This window comes from Henckelia pumila, chromosome 1, assembly GCF_033568475.1.
Source record: "Henckelia pumila isolate YLH828 chromosome 1, ASM3356847v2, whole genome shotgun sequence".
Taxonomy (NCBI): domain Eukaryota; kingdom Viridiplantae; phylum Streptophyta; class Magnoliopsida; order Lamiales; family Gesneriaceae; genus Henckelia; species Henckelia pumila.
The window spans coordinates 100,870,162-100,885,920 of NC_133120.1; the positions used below are offsets into that span (position 1 = coordinate 100,870,162).

At 35.4% G+C, this 15,759-nt stretch overlaps 3 protein-coding genes and 1 long non-coding RNA gene across 5 annotated transcripts; all 4 read left to right on the forward strand.

The window, feature by feature from the left end:
* Positions 1-70: 70 nt before the first annotated feature.
* LOC140889704 (uncharacterized) lies at positions 71-1,388 on the forward strand. Its single transcript, XR_012152153.1, has 3 exons — positions 71-204; positions 355-430; positions 1,054-1,388. It is a non-coding gene; the product is annotated as an uncharacterized lncRNA (long non-coding RNA).
* A 1,202-nt stretch (positions 1,389-2,590) lies between these two features.
* Positions 2,591-8,842, forward strand: LOC140878581 (fimbrin-1-like). The gene is made up of 15 exons (XM_073282219.1): positions 2,591-2,748; positions 3,040-3,191; positions 3,431-3,601; positions 3,805-4,043; positions 4,131-4,302; positions 4,393-4,431; positions 4,518-4,586; positions 4,682-4,798; positions 5,564-5,775; positions 6,268-6,423; positions 6,543-6,742; positions 7,199-7,356; positions 7,500-7,596; positions 7,953-8,044; positions 8,189-8,842. The coding sequence occupies exons 2-15, from the start codon at positions 3,105-3,107 to the stop codon at positions 8,660-8,662; spliced, it is 2,283 nt and encodes a 760-aa protein (XP_073138320.1). The 5' UTR covers positions 2,591-2,748; positions 3,040-3,104; the 3' UTR covers positions 8,663-8,842.
* A 688-nt stretch (positions 8,843-9,530) lies between these two features.
* On the forward strand, positions 9,531-11,300 carry LOC140875434 (V-type proton ATPase subunit e1). Of its 2 annotated transcripts, none has more exons than XM_073279112.1 (4): positions 9,531-9,664; positions 9,923-10,063; positions 10,399-10,446; positions 10,994-11,300. In XM_073279112.1, exons 2-4 carry the CDS (start codon positions 9,966-9,968, stop codon positions 11,058-11,060), a joined length of 213 nt encoding a protein of 70 aa, XP_073135213.1. In that variant the 5' UTR covers positions 9,531-9,664; positions 9,923-9,965; the 3' UTR covers positions 11,061-11,300. The 2 variants fall into 2 exon arrangements, with proteins under 2 accessions (XP_073135213.1, XP_073135214.1); XM_073279113.1 differs by having other exon boundaries at positions 9,556-9,664; positions 9,911-10,063.
* Positions 11,301-12,519: 1,219 nt separating this feature from the next.
* LOC140878832 (cell division protein FtsZ homolog 1, chloroplastic-like) lies at positions 12,520-15,724 on the forward strand. The gene is made up of 6 exons (XM_073282463.1): positions 12,520-12,878; positions 13,418-13,517; positions 13,770-13,999; positions 14,540-14,707; positions 14,867-15,100; positions 15,220-15,724. Exons 1-6 carry the CDS (start codon positions 12,609-12,611, stop codon positions 15,472-15,474), a joined length of 1,257 nt encoding a protein of 418 aa, XP_073138564.1. The 5' UTR covers positions 12,520-12,608; the 3' UTR covers positions 15,475-15,724.
* Positions 15,725-15,759: the final 35 nt, after the last annotated feature.

A 15,759-nucleotide genomic window follows, 5' to 3' on the forward strand; every position in this document is an offset into this window, starting at 1 on the left:
AATCTTACAATTTCAATTGCAAAACTTTTTTAAAGTTACCATATCAAAATTTGCATGTCCACTTATCCTCTTAGAATCTCTATATATATAACGACAGTTGATTGCCTTTATCCAAAATCTCAATTAGGGATTACAAATTTCTTGGCAGTTGAATTCTCATCAATGGCAAAATCACGTAGATTCCACGACGACTTGGCGTTCATGGTTTCGTTTCTTTCTTCTCTTTATGTTTGTCAAAGAAAGAAAAGAAAAAACAAATCATTTTTATGATATAACATCTATAATTTTTACACTGAATTGGCACTTTTATAATCTATTTATTTATTTGTTTTTCCCCCTTTATTTTCTATGCAGACATGTATTTTAAGGGTTGATGTCCGAACTCCGGGATGGCAGAAAGCAGTAAGAGGAGTGCTGAGAAGCAGCAATGGTAAGATAAGATCATGGTTTTACGATAAGATGTCTTAAAATTATATTTTTTACTAAATAATTTACTTGAAATTCGGTTTTTTTCCCCCCTTCCACTAAAATGATTTAGGACGTGGGAGAAATCGAATAACATTGGTAATATACTAATATCAAACAATTTTGAAAATTTAGTTTTAAAAAGTAAGATAAATCTCTGTCGGATTAGTTTATGATGTGCTTTGTTAATCCAAATTTAAAATATTGCAATTTTAGTTTACTATATGTTTGTTTTCGTGCTATTTTGATTATTTATCCAATTTCAGTTTTAGCGGTTTTGAATCGTAAAAATTCAAATATATATATATATAATCAAAAAATGTTATTTCCCCGATTAACAACTTCAAAAGTTAAAATTTTTTTTTGTTAGAAAACTTTTTTGAATTTTGATGGAATTAATTTACAATATTTGGAACAAGATATCAGAAAATTATGAAAAGAAGAATTGAAGTGCCGGTTTCTACTATATTCTCGAATCATTTTCCTCTAATGATCAAAATATGTTCTTGAAATTATATGATGATATAAATCTAGCTAGTTTGCCTTGATTTGTATGTATGTATTTTTATATATGTTGTGACATGAAAGGAGTGAGGAGCTTTAAAATGGATGAGCACGGGACTGTGGAAGTGTCGGGTATGGTGGATCCGAAATCACTTTTAAAGAAGCTCGGAAAAGCTAGAAATCGGGCCGAACTTCGTTGGTTTCAATACGGGCAATGCTCCGACAACTTGTTCTTGCCATACCAAAACTCCGGCTGCTCTGGATATGGCGGCGATGGGAGGTATTATCCATTTCACGGAGGAGGGTACGGTGGCTCCCATCATTGTTATCTACCGGCATCATGTGAATATGATCGCTCCATGAGTTATGTGATACCGCCGTCATACTCATATGGTGAAAGCGTGGGGTGTTGTTGTTTGATGTAATTAAGGATTTATACAAATCGTAAACCTTTTCTATTTTAGAGAGATTGTTTACAAATTTCTCTGTTTGAGAAGAAAAATATTTGGTGTAATCATTTTTATAATTAATGTAGTTTGAAGGGTGTTTATTATTTTTTGTTTGTGAGTAGTTGAACGATAAAATGTTGAATAAAGAGATGGGTGAATTCGGATATAGGAATCAAAATGTCAAATTTTACAACAAACGTCGAAACTCGCAACTTGATAAAAATGCCCAAACATGTTATAGATTATCTATAAATTTTTTAGGGGATCCATGTTGAAATATCCAGTTGAGTTTCTTTTGTTTTGTCACAATATTGCTACAAATTCTTGAAATGACGACGTCAATTTGGTAGTTGATTCTTGTAACATAACATGTTCCACAAATATGTATGTTTGTGTTGGTTGATTCTTCAACCCACACCCAAGTCAGACGCCACAAAACACCACAAAATTAATCACACTACGTAATAAAAGATAATAGTACGAACAATTTATTTAATAAATTGGTTGTTTTTTTAATCAAATTTTTGGTTGATTTTTTAATATCATTTTATTTTGTTCAGTATGAGTTGATCTTTTTCTTAAAAAAATATCCATCAAATAAAATAAGATTGTGTTTAGATTGATAGATTTCAAATACATTTAACTTAATTTTATTATTTACAATAAAATAATATATCAAATCTTAAATTCTCATTTTACTTATTTACACATCAGTAATACAAAATAAAATAAATATTTCAAGTGACTACCTAAAATCATGAAATTTTAGATTATATATATAAAATTTTGCTATCCTGTCTACCCACCGTGTCCACCTAATGTGCCCACCATGAGGTGACACTCAACTATTGGATGTGATGTCAACTATTGGATGCACAATTCATCGCATCTAATAGTTGAGTGCCACCTCATGATAAGCACGGTGAGTGGATATGATAGCAAATTGTATATATATATATATATATATATTTTAATCAGCACAAAACCCTAAAACATAAATGACAGATGGCGGCATATAAAATAAAAATATAAAATGTAGAGCGCGTACAGAGTCAGCACCACCGCCACGCGCGTGGGGAAATGGGAGTATGAAAACGATCCATCATACCGAATTCATTCCCGATATTATTAATGGGCCTCTCGCTTACCTCTTTGCGTGTCCACACACCAAATCTTCCCCCCTTTGTCCTTCGCAGAAGCAATTGAACAGCACTTTTATACTTGTTTACATCATATTAAAAATCTGGAAACATTTGCGCAGAACAGTCAAACCTTGTATTAAAAGGGATTATATAAAAGCCCAGTTGTTCGAATCTTGGATTTCTTGGAGGTATGCATGTAGTGTTGACACCCCACGTTCTGTTTTGTTGATTTTTCAGCGTAAAGCTCTTATGGGGAATTTCTTTTCTGCATTTGATGATGAATGCGTGGGTTTTTTGTTTGTTTTAAGATGGATTCCGTGTTTTACGGCATTTGAGAACGTGGTTTTTTAACGACGTTGCTGAACTCTGTGGTTTTTTCTTGGATTTTTTTTATTCGATGATACTGTTTTGGCATCCTTGGATCGAGAATGATAACCGTCAAATCGGGTTTACTGGTTTTTGAATTGGTGAGGCTTCAGTTTTAATTTCAGGGCGACTTCGATCGTTTTCCCCGTGATTTGTGGAAGCGCGGGGCAAGAAGCAGATGTCTGGTTTTGCGGGAGTAGTTGTTTCCGATCAATTGCTTCACAGTGAGTTCACACAAGTCGAGCTTCGCAGCCTCAAATCCAGAGTAATTTTCTTTTCATCGCTGTTTACTTTCCCTTTTATGCTTGTGAATCTAATTTTTGTCCATGGAGGACGTTCATGTGAGTGTGGCGTGGTGACGGGAGGTTGTGTTGTTGGCATTTGATAATTGTGTCTTGAATCTCGAATGAAGCCAGAGAGTGTGGTTATGTATTTTGTGAAACGATGTTTGAAATGTGAGTATGGTTTTTATTACTTTTTTAATTTCTTTTTGGTTATGTGCAGTACATATCAATAAAGAATCAGAATGGTAAAGTTACGGTTGGCGATTTGCCTCCGTTATTTGCGAAGCTGAAGGCATTCAATGAGATGTTCAGTGAGGAGGAGATCAAGAATGGGTTGGGAGAATTGTATTCTGACCTCAACGAGGAGATAGATTTTGAAGGCTTCCTCAGGGTAAGTGCTTTTGCATATATCCCGCAAATCCTAAATGTTATTTTGCTCACTTTAAATGTAAGAGATTTCATGTTTCTGTTGTGAATGTTGAATCTGACTGGATATAGTTATCTCTGATGACAGTGAAAAATTTACCATGTTAATAGACCTAGTACTGGAAATTTGATGGTGTTTGGTGACATTTTATTTCATTAAATAAACAGTCCTTTCTAGATTTACAAAATAGAGGAAATGGCAAATCCGGAAATCGAAGAAACTCTTCGTCTTTCCTGAAGGCCACCATAACCACTCTTCTTCACACTATCAGTGAGTCTGAGAAGGCTTCATATGTGGCTCATATAAATAGCTACCTCAGAGATGACCCATTTTTGAAGCAGTTCCTTCCAATCGATGCATCCACAAATGCTTTGTTTGATCTTGCAAAGGATGGAGTCCTATTATGGTATTTTAATATAAACAGCTTTGAATTGTTCTGTTTCTAATTGAATCCATGGATTATGGTTTTCATTATGATTGTGGATATATTTAGTAAGCTGATTAATGTTGCGGTGCCTGGGACAATAGACGAACGGGCTATCAACACAAAACGTGTGCTCAATCCATGGGAAAGAAACGAGAACCACACATTGTGCCTTAACTCTGCAAAGGCTATTGGTTGCACTGTAGTCAATATTGGCACTCAAGACTTGATTGAAGGAAGAGTAAGTTGAGCTGATTTGTTGAAAAATATGGACAAGACTGGTTGTTTTTTTCTGGAATCTAATGTTATGTCTCTTGTCGACTCCTTGCAGCCTCATTTGCTACTCGGTTTAATTTCTCAAATTATAAAGGTTAGTTCCTTTAGGCTTGATAATGTTTCTGGTTGATCTTTCTCACAAAATCTCTTTTCCACTGATTTTATTATTGTCATCTTCAGATCCAACTGTTGGCAGATCTCAATCTCAGAAAGACACCCCAGCTTGTAGAACTGGTGGAAGACAATAACGTAATAAAATTATAGCATCTTTTTTATATGTTACATGAATGTTTATTTTAAATGAGCTCAAAAGCAAAGGCTGATCTTGCCATTATTGTATGCAGGATGTTGAGGAGCTTATGGGACTTGCTCCAGAAAAAGTTTTGCTAAAGTGGATGAATTTCCATTTAAAAAAAGCAGGCTATAAGAAAAATGTGACGAATTTTTCTTCTGATTTGAAGGTATGTATTTGTTTTCAAATACTTACTGCATTTGCCTTATGTGGATAGCTAGAGAGTTGCTTGTGCAACAAAGGACCTTATATCTAGGAAATCTGGAAAACAATTGAGAGACGTGTATTTTTAAGTGGATATTTTGCTGAAATATATATTTCTGCTGGCAGGCTCCTAGTTTAAGTTTAAAATTATCAGACTTGAACTTTTTCTTCGGCTTAAGGGTTAATTGAAGAAAATACAGTTTGAATATTCTTTTCTTTTATTTTCCTTTATTGGTATAATGCAATCATAATAGGGTAGCTTTGTTTCTGATAAAAAAAAATAATAATAATAATAGGGTAGCTTTCCTTTCCTTATCACAGCTTGGCTCTCTTCTTGTCATTTGGTTAACCTTCTGTCACTACTTTACTATGTTTTGAATTTCTTTTTACTTGTTTTGAAATGTCGTTTGCATATAAATTTTGAACGATGATTTAGTGAAAGTAGGTAATACAATAATGATTATTCTGAAAAAATAGAGTGAAAATTTTGAAATTGTGTAAAGTTGTTTTTTGAATAGTTGACTTATAGTATGAGATATCGATCTGACTGAAAATTTTGAGAAAAAATATTTGGGTTGAAGTATTGGACGTCCATTCCTTCGTACAAGTAAAATTTGAGTTGAGTTGATAGCGTGCTCGACACAAACAAACAGGTTTTTTTTAAAAAAAAAAAAATTCCACTTAAGTAATTTCAGTTTATTTTAATTGTTCATATTTTTATGTTCTGTAGGACGGAGAGGCTTATGCTTATCTGCTTAATGTACTTGCACCAGAACATTGCAACCCCACCACCCTAGATGCTAAAGATCCCACTGAACGGGCTAATCTGGTCCTCGAGCATGCAGAGAAAATGGATTGCAAGAGATATCTAAGTCCTAAAGATATTGTGGAGGGATCAACAAATCTGAATCTTGCTTTTGTTGCTCAGATTTTTCATCAGAGGTATAAATCAACTTTTAAATTCATCCGTTTTCTGGCATCTGGAACAGATGTGTGGCAAAATAAAATCAAGAGCATGATCTCAGTACATAATGAGAATCAACACAATTTGCTCTGTTTCTTATCTACATTTAGAACCTGCTCTACCAGTTATTTCAATGTATTGTAATTCCCCTCTGTCAGGCACATCTTGGGTTGCGAACCCATTACTTGAAATTTTCTGTTATTTAGTTTTCGAAGGTTATATTCTGATATGTTACTCCTGTCAATTTGCTCTTTTAAAAAATAAATTTCCAGATATGATATTTATTAATTGCATGGTTCTCTGGGTAGACAGCTTTTCCCCTCTGAACTTTACAGTGTAACTAAAGTTTGATGAGATATATATGCAAAGGAGAGAGAAATACTTAATATGTGTCTATAAGTCAATATTGCACTTTTATATGTCTATCCAAATATTTGGGATATCTTAGGAAACTGGTCTCTTTTTTCCAGGAATGGCTTGTCTACAGACAACAAAAAAGTATCGTTTGCCGAAATGATGACGGATGATGACCTAATATCCAGAGAAGAAAGGTGCTTTCGACTTTGGATCAACAGTCTTGGAATTGCCTCTTATATCAATAACTTGTTTGAGGATGTTAGAAATGGGTGAGCTCTCCAGTTATCGAAGTGAAGATAGATTATCATGTTATCGGTGTTCGTCACTACGGGAATTAATCTTGTTAGGTTTGTCAATCTCAAGCATAATAAACACATCAAATCTGTAGGTGGGTTCTTCTGGAAGTGCTTGATAAAGTTTCTCCGGGGTCTGTCAACTGGAAGCACGCAACAAAACCACCAATAAAGATGCCGTTTAGAAAAGTAGAGAATTGCAACCAGGTCATCAGGATAGGGAAGCTGTTGAAACTGTCCCTTGTGAACGTGGCTGGAAATGATTTTGTGCAAGGGAATAAAAAGCTCATACTTGGTAACATGCTTAACGATTCCGTGTTAGACAAATTTACATTAACTCATTGAGTAATACGTGTGAGATTTATCTCAGGAAGATCTCATGTGTGAAACTCTTTTTACATTTTGGCCGTTTATTAGGTCTGCACTCTCTGTTTGACTGTTCAACATTTTAATGAGCTTGAGTGGAAGAGGACTCTTCTGATATGTATTTTTGCTTCTCCCACTTAAGCCTGTCCTCTTCTAATATGTATTTTTGCTTCTTCCACTTAAGCCCAACTTCTTTGAAGAGCTTTGCCTTGGTTCATCCTGCTGAAGTCTCTGAAGTAATTTGGTGCTTGGTCATAACACCTTTTCCTAGGCTTTGTAGATGGTTTTGGCTCATCTTTCTTTCTGTAATTTTTTTTCTACCATCTCCTCATTTTGAATCCTCGGATCTCTCACCAAAAAATTCTTGTTTTCTTGCTGCTTGCAGCTTTCCTTTGGCAGTTGATGAGATTTAATATGCTTCAGCTTTTGAAGAACCTTAGATCCCGTTTCCAGGGTAAGGAGATTAAAGATGCTGATATACTCGACTGGGTTAATAGAAAAGTAAAGAATTCAGGCAGAAAATCTCAAATTGAAAGTTTTAAGGTCGAGGCTAAACTCCTTTTCTTCACAATTTCTTGTCGGGGTTACTTGTCCAGAAAAAATATATATCAATATCTGGATTACTTGTGCTTTTACAAAATCATGTCTGCTGGTTATAGTGAACTTCTGTGCTAATTCTTTTCTAGGATAAGAAACTTTCAAGTGGATTGTTCTTTCTTGAACTTCTCAGTGCAGTTGAGCCGCGAGTTGTGAACTGGAATCTCGTTACCAAGGGTGAAAGTGGTACGTTGTTGTAAATTTATTGGCAGAGCAACAAATTTTATCTGAACCGGGCGTGTGACTTTTTACTACCAAAATATTGATGACATCAGGATTTTGAACTGCAATTAAATAATATCCTAATTGTGAAGGTATATGAAATGTGCTTGGTAGTTTCTGCATTTTTCGAAAATGTAGAGGATTGAAACTATGCCGTTGGTAAATTTTAATAATTGCAACTTGATTACTCTTGGTAAATACTCCCTTTACTTCATATTCTTTTAACACACAAGAATGAAAGCCTGTTGCTTTACGGTATAGACTTAATTGTACAGATCAAAAGTGTTGTCACAAACTGACTTGTCAATTTTATTTGGTAGATGATGAAAAGAAGCTGAATGCTACATATATAATCAGTGTTGCTAGGAAGCTTGGATGTTCCATTTTCTTGTTGCCTGAAGACATTATGGAGGTGATCTTGTAATGCCAGATCTCTTTTAATTGTCTTCCCTGTAGTTTCAAACAATGGGTTTTGTCCACTTTTCACTTGGTCTGATCTTATAAATACGTATAATGATTTCGAGTTTCACACGAATCTCGGTGATGTTATTGACAGGTGAACCAAAAAATGATCCTTATTTTGACAGCAAGTATTATGTATTGGAGCCTGCAGCAGCCTGTGGAAGAGTCAGATTCATCTCCTTCACCTGCTGCCATTAGTTGTGGGGCGTCCCCTGAACCTTCATTCAATGAGACTCTATCGCCGGTTTCAGCTATAGCTTTTTCAGATGCATCATCACCTTCAGCGTCAGCCAACGGTTCTGTATCCCCTTCTCCGTCGGTTACTCCAGTTTCGTTCCCCGAATTGAATGGTGCTTCATCCCCTTCAGCTGGTGCTACTCCTGAGCCAATCCAAGCTCCAACTTTGAGCAAAGAAGATGATAGCTCGCTATCTGTTGAAATGTCGCACATTACCGTGGATGATGCAGACCCGGATACAGCAGTGCCTGCAAAAGCAGACGAAACGGATGCAGATGTTGCTGCAGTTTGCAGTCCAGAGGTTGAGAATGAAGTCGAACATGCTGAATGAATTTTGGTTATAGATTTTTTTCTTAGAATGGGAAGAGCAGTAACAAGTAGTAGGGAATGCGAAGCGCCATTATACACGTGATATATATATATATATGTTCTAGATTTCAGTGGGAAAAAAGTTTTGGACACTGGAATTATATACTTTTTTAATAATAATAAAAAAAATTCTTCCTCATCATTCATTCCATAACTGCTTCTCTTTCAACTTCCAGGCAAAACATAGCACAGATTCGAAATTAGTGATTCATTTTGCCCAAGGTTACTATGAGCCGTCTTTAGGACGTCATTTCTGTTATATTTGATTTCACAATAAATTTGATGATGCTTCTGCCGAACATATAACTGATATAGCGAAAAATCTAAAATTATTATTATTATATTTTCATGACAGAGAAATCCGCAACAGTTTTTTACAGTGTGCACGGAATAAAATCTAGGATTAATGCAATTATTTGCAAACCATGATGACTAGACAAATAGTAGTGAACAGACTTTATGCGATAGATTCGTTCGAAAAATATTGGTCTCGTACATGTTTGGATTCTCACTTTCAATATGAAACGCCCAAGATTATTAGAAAGATTATTGTGGAGATGCCATCTTACAATGAATTCATCTTTTCTTAATTTTCTATTTAAAAAAAAAAAAAAAAGAATAGAAAGAGGTCAATTTAGGCATTGCAATTTGCATAGCCTCCAAAATGGATAAAAATAAAAATAAAAATAAAAATAAAATTCACAGCCTTCGGATAAATGTGCTAAAATATACGATTCCAGTGGAACAATTACTAGTAGCCTAGTAGGGTTGGCTCAAAAAAAAAAAACTAGTAGGGCCCAAACATATTCTCATTTTAGCCCATATTATTAATTCCCTGCAACTTCAGGCCCAAACAAATTATAGAATCACACTTTGATCAGATCAAAGCGACGCCGGATCGAACAGCTTCTTCAAGAGCTGTGCCCGATTCCCCCTGAAGCTTCGCTGGTGGCTGGATTTCAAGGTACTCTGATACTTTCATTGCACTGAAATTATTCGAATCAATGAAAGTTTAATAAATTATTATGCTAATTTTTTTAGGTTTCTTTGAATGCGTCGACTTCATGAAATTTATGTAATTATTAAGCGTAAAATCCATGTGATCGAATTTTAGATCGTCGTGTTGATTTTTTATTTACTCTGTAATTCAAAGTTTGAAAAATTGGTATCTCGAATTTTGGATCTGCATATTGATCCGTGAAACTGGAAGTTGTTGTGGCAGGCTTAGTCTATAATCGCTTGGTGGTGGAGAAAGCGGATTGGATATGGGGTTCTTGGTGACTACTCTGATCTTTGTGGTGGTCGGGATTATTGCGTCACTGTGCGCTAGGATCTGCTTCAACAGAGGACCTTCTGCAAATCTGTATGCTTTCGTTTAGGCTTATAAGTAGGGTTATGCCTAAATTAACCCCATTTCTTGCATACAAGAGCATATTTGAAGTTGTTTTTGTGATTTGTATTGTATCTGTTTGCCTATGTCTGAAGAACTTATGCTTTTGATCGACAAGTTGTAATTATTTCGGTTCATGGCTGGGGCATGTTTAACGTATAACTGGCGTCACCACTTTTACATTCTGGGGACGTCTTTTTACAAAAAAAGGAAAATATAAGTCGACATTTGAAACCTGACTTCAACGGGTGTCATACGATATCGAGCTAGTGTTGTTTGGCCGATAACATTTTCCGTTTGCAATGCAGGTTACACCTGACGTTGGTTATTACTGCAACTGTATGCTGTTGGATGATGTAAGTTTGTTTTCTTTTTTCAGTTGCACATTGAATGTGTTAATCTGGTGGTAATTCTTTATTCTCCCATTTCTATGTATTGAATTGAATTTACTCTGTTCAAATTTCATCTATTTATATGAGTTCCCTTCATATTCCGACAAACTGGTATCTTCAACTCTTGGTATGTGCATCATTTGTGTTATGAAATTTGTTCACCACTGAACATGGTATGGAACCTCGTGCAGCAGAATTTGGAGAGAAATAATGTTTGATTCAGCTTTTCCAAACCCTTTAGGATTTATGAAGGAATTAGAATAAAACATCTAATTTGAGAGTTTTTCTGAGGCTGGGAGTTGGTCGCCAATTTGTCTTCTTTATAAGAGATGGTGAATAACAGCAACATGCTGGTATTTCTTCTCATGTGATGTATGCTGAAGCTCGCACTTTCTTGCTTGTGCAGTCATTGTTCTTTTTGCTGGTGTTTCTGATCTTTAAGTTATCAAAGTGTTAATGGAAGCTCTTTTGTCATGGAAAGTGAAATTGTTTTTGTTTCTCATGTGTATAGGTGGGCGATTGTGTACTTGGCACAAATGAATCCTCTAATTGTACCGATTTTGAACGAGACAGAATGATATGGTTTGCGCGAAGGATCCGCTAAAATTGATTGTGTATGGAGAATTAAAGAGAGATGAATAACGATTTGGGGTATACTGTGCCCAGAAAAACTTTTGCATTTATCTTCCCGTTCATATATATATCCCTGTTTCTAAAACTGTTTCTAATATGTTATTTATTCTTCGAAGGATGATTGTTTGAAATGTGTAATTCTAAATGAATAAGAAAATGTAATTTTTTGTGGTGTTCCATTTTTATGATTTTGATATTCATTCGAGACAGCCAATTTCGTAATCACAGCCTCACAGGTTCCCGGCAACCCGTTTTGCCCCGCATGTTGGTCGTTATTTATACCTAACTAATGGTATTAATGTTGCTCTTAAATCGATGTGTTTAAATCTATTGATTTCAATTTTTTTTATTTACTTTGATTGTTGATGCAATGGTTATTGGTTTTTTATATTAAAAAGAAAGTTAAAAATTACAAAATATATAAACCCCATAAAAATATTAATAGGTTAAATGGAGAACATTTCTCCTTTATGTTACTCAAGGCGTATTTACCCCTTAGATGGGAGGTTTCGTGCACAATTTTAAAAATATCTTTTCATGTGTATAAAAAATTTGCCTTTTAAACACCATTTTTTTTATAAAAAGGGTTGACCCCGCATGCGGGGTTAAACTGAGGGATGTTCACGAGCGGCAGAGACATGAGGGAGAGAGCAACATGGTCAACCCCCAGAGCATACCCCACAATATTTCAATAGTGAATATGCTTCACACGAGAATCGAACCCGCAACGCTAGAGAATTTCTTTTCACACCACTTTAGGTCTTACAATCATCTTTTGTTTTACCAGAATTATTTTCATGTGATATAGATATTGCACATTTGTATTCTATTGTTTTTTTTTAATTTTCGATATTTCAAATTACAGTTTAGTTCTTCGATAATTTTTATAACTATGATATTACTTTTATTTGAATATAAATTAAATTAATTACAAAAATATTATATAAGCACGCAACGCGTGCATCAATACGCTAGTAAGATCTAATGTACTTTCAATTTTAGGATGTTTTTTTAATTATTTTTTATTTTTCATAAAAGATGTTAATGCAATTAATCTCTAACTTTTGAAATGATCTTGTGAATGGAATTCAACACCTAGTAAACATGTTGCCAAATTGAATTTGCTGGAAATAGATTTTGCGAGATTTAATCCCCACAATTTTAAACAATTTCCATTTTTTCTAAACTTAAAAACAAATATTTATGTTGTGCACGAAAAATCGTGATACCATAAAATGGAGTTAATAGAAGTTTGAGAGCAATAAAAATTAATTTAGCAGAATTTGGGGGAGAGAGTAATTAATCGACACTTGCTATAAGGATATATGCCAGACCTGACCTAGTCCTTTTCCCTATCAATTTGCCTAATATTGCTGTAATTCATTTTAATATACATTACATGAATCCTACCCACTAAATGAAATGAAAGACAAAACATACAAAGCTCTCGTTTTCTTGAAAAGCAAAAAGAAACAAGAAATAATCGGATATTAATGGCGACGCTGGGATTTCGAAATCCAGCATCTGCCTCATCAGCCACCTTCATTTCCATTGGTTTCACACCTCTACCTCCCAAAGCTAGGCATTATAGTGTCTCCTTCTCCGGGTGTCGCAGGAAAAGTTCCTGTGATTCAAGATTGTGTCGTACTCGTAGCGGTGCTTACAGTTCGTTTACTCGAATAGAAACTGCCAAGATTAAGGTGATTGGAGTCGGTGGCGGCGGCAACAATGCCGTCAATCGAATGATCGGCAGCGGTTTACAGGTTAAGACTTGTTCCTTCTCTTCTCGGCGTGTTCTCGTTTGGGTTGGTTGCAGTTTTTTTGGCCTTCAAACGAGAGCTTTTGAGTTTGATTCCATGACCTTTTTTGTTGGTGTAAGCTTATCTGTAAGTGTTGTGCTGCTTTGATAAATTAGGAGCTAGTGGACGAGCTATGTAAGTATCACTGTATCATTTATGTTACTTTAAGATGGGATTAGTCTTAAATGGCATTGAACTTTGATAGCTTCTACTTTTAGTTGTTTTTAAAATTTCTCTGGCTTAATGAGATTCTAACAAAAAGTATTTAGTGTTTTTCGAAAGGGTGATGGATGAGAAATCCCTGGTGCAATAGAAATGGTAGCCTGCACATATAGGTGTTATGTTCCAATTGAATAAAGACTGTTTCAGAGTAGTTATCTTCTTATCTATTCTTTTCTTCACTATCTTCATGTTGGTTCTAGTAAATGTTATGTTCAGAATTTTCTTGCATGTAAATCATGTTTTGGACTTTTTCTGTTATAATCTTTTTGTTTTGATTGTAGGGTGTGGACTTTTGTGCCATCAACACAGATGCTCAGTCACTGTTGCAATCAGCTGCTGAGACACCTATTCAGATTGGAGAGCTTTTGACTCGTGGACTTGGTTTACATCTCACCCTTACATTTGCATTGGTCTTTTCAAATTCTGAAGCTAACTTCAAGATGTCACACTTTTGTCACGTGGACAAGAATGAAAATCATGGATTTCCTGTTAATTAAATATGTCTAATGTATGGTACAGTGATCTGCACGTATTTGCAATCTTGATTTAGCTTCTGCACTGCCTAATATTATCCGTTTCCTACAATTTTATATTTCAAAAGATGTTTAACTAGCCACACTCCTGAAAATTCAGGGACAGGTGGCAACCCACTTTTGGGTGAACAGGCTGCAGAGGAATCAAAGGAAGTCATTGCAAATGCTCTCAAGGGATCAGATATGGTGTTTATAACAGCAGGGATGGGTGGGGGTACTGGGTCCGGTGCAGCCCCTGTTGTTGCTAAAATAGCCAAGGATTCTGGGTATTTGACAGTGGGTGTTGTTACACACCCATTCAGCTTTGAAGGACGTAGAAGATCTTTGCAGGCAGGTTCTGTTTCATTGTATGGAACAGGAGAGTTCACTCTTAACATTCAATCAATAGTCAAAATTTTAATCCATCCTAAATTGCCCAAGGAATTGTGTTCACATAATCACATTTAATCGTACAAATTACAAAGATGAGAAATGGATTGAGTGGCACACGTCTTTACTTATCTGATCATGTTTGCGTCTTTATGTCCGTAATTTTTTGCTTTTAGGAATGCTTGCTTAATTAATTTTTTGTTTATTTTATTTATATTTTTGTACAATAACTAAATCATGGAAAAGTTCAAATCTTTGAGTTGATATTCATTTCAAGCTGCACCAATGAATTCATCTGTGGGTGAAACATGTGAAATAAAGAGAACTTTGGAGTAGTATAAGCACAACCACCAATCTACGCAGTAAAGTTTTTTACACGTGAATTATTACCCAGTAGATTATTGATTCATATTGGGCAGGTAGAAATAAAATAATTTTAGTCTAATCCATCTTCCATTTATGTTCTCTTACTATAGTTTTTTTCTTTGGATGTTGTTTCAGGCTCTCGAAGCAATCGAAAAACTCCAGAAATATGTGGATACACTTATTGTGATTCCAAATGATCGTCTCCTAGATATTTCCAACGAACATACACCCCTTCAAGATGCGTTCCTTCTGGCAGATGATGTACTCCGCCAAGGAGTTCAAGGAATATCAGATATAATCATGGTGTGTGAAAGCAGGGATATTTTACACTTCATCAGCCTTTTCTTTATTTCTCATATTTCCTGGTTCTATAATGTTCTCTTTTCTGTTGCCATGCAAAATGGTGTATTATTCACAAATGAGACCAATTCCTTGACCTTTAAGCATCTTCTTTTTACGCAGATACCTGGGCTGGTAAATGTGGATTTTGCAGATGTTAAGGCTGTGATGAAGGACTCTGGTACTGCTATGCTTGGTGTGGGAATGTCCTCTAGCAAGAACCGTGCTGAAGAAGCGGCTAAAGAAGCAACTTTCGCTCCTCTGATTGGGTCCTCTATTCAATCAGCTACTGGAGTTGTATATAACATCACTGGAGGAAAGGATATGACGCTACAGGAAGTGAATAAAGTATCCCAGGTATACTTTCTACTTTTTCTCCTTTTGCTCACCCAATTCTAAGACTCATATCTTGCTATCCCCTCAACTGGGAAGCAGCAGTGGAGTTATCTGATATGTAGAGAAATGATCTCTTCCAGGTTGTTACAAGTCTGGCCGACCCTTCAGCCAACATTATATTTGGTGCAGTTGTGGATGAACGGTACAATGGAGAGCTCCATGTTACAATCATTGCGACTGGTTTTACACAATCGTTTCAGAAGACTCTTATAACTGATCCAAGAGGAGCAAAAGTAGCTGAAAAGAGTGCAGTAAGAGCTCCAGTCACCCCCCAATCATCAACTTCGCCTTCCTCTACATCTCGACCGCCTCTGCACCAGAGATTCTTTTTTTAGTTTTTTTTTCAAAAAGATTATTATTTATATATATATATATTTTGCTGTTACATTCTTAATTTACCTGGTCTTCTCCTGCATTTACATGGGCTTAGGTCAAAATTTCATGTAGCTGTAGCAATTTTTTTCCTTGTGTATGTTGTTCAGATGTGTTTTTTTTGAACTATAGTTGGAGCAACTTGGGATGAGGAGAATCGATTTCTCTCAACTGATATCTCCCTAATCTTGTATACACGTGAGTTATTTCCAATTGAATCGTTTTTTTTAAAAAAAATTTAAATTATA

Coding starts and splice junctions, on each gene's coding strand:
- LOC140878832 (XM_073282463.1), top strand. CDS start 12,609: ATGGCGACGCTGGGATTTCGAAATCCAGCATCTGCCTCATCAGCCACC. Junction 14,000..14,539: donor GACGTAGAAGATCTTTGCAG/GCAGGTTCTGTT, acceptor ATGTTGTTTCAG/GCTCTCGAAGCAATCGAAAA. Junction 14,708..14,866: donor GAATATCAGATATAATCATG/GTGTGTGAAAGC, acceptor CTTTTTACGCAG/ATACCTGGGCTGGTAAATGT.
- LOC140875434 (XM_073279112.1), top strand. CDS start 9,966: ATGGGGTTCTTGGTGACTACTCTGATCTTTGTGGTGGTCGGGATTATT. Junction 10,064..10,398: donor AGAGGACCTTCTGCAAATCT/GTATGCTTTCGT, acceptor TTTGCAATGCAG/GTTACACCTGACGTTGGTTA. Junction 10,447..10,993: donor ACTGTATGCTGTTGGATGAT/GTAAGTTTGTTT, acceptor TCATGTGTATAG/GTGGGCGATTGTGTACTTGG.
- LOC140878581 (XM_073282219.1), top strand. CDS start 3,105: ATGTCTGGTTTTGCGGGAGTAGTTGTTTCCGATCAATTGCTTCACAGT. Junction 3,192..3,430: donor TTCGCAGCCTCAAATCCAGA/GTAATTTTCTTT, acceptor GGTTATGTGCAG/TACATATCAATAAAGAATCA. Junction 6,424..6,542: donor TTTGAGGATGTTAGAAATGG/GTGAGCTCTCCA, acceptor TCAAATCTGTAG/GTGGGTTCTTCTGGAAGTGC.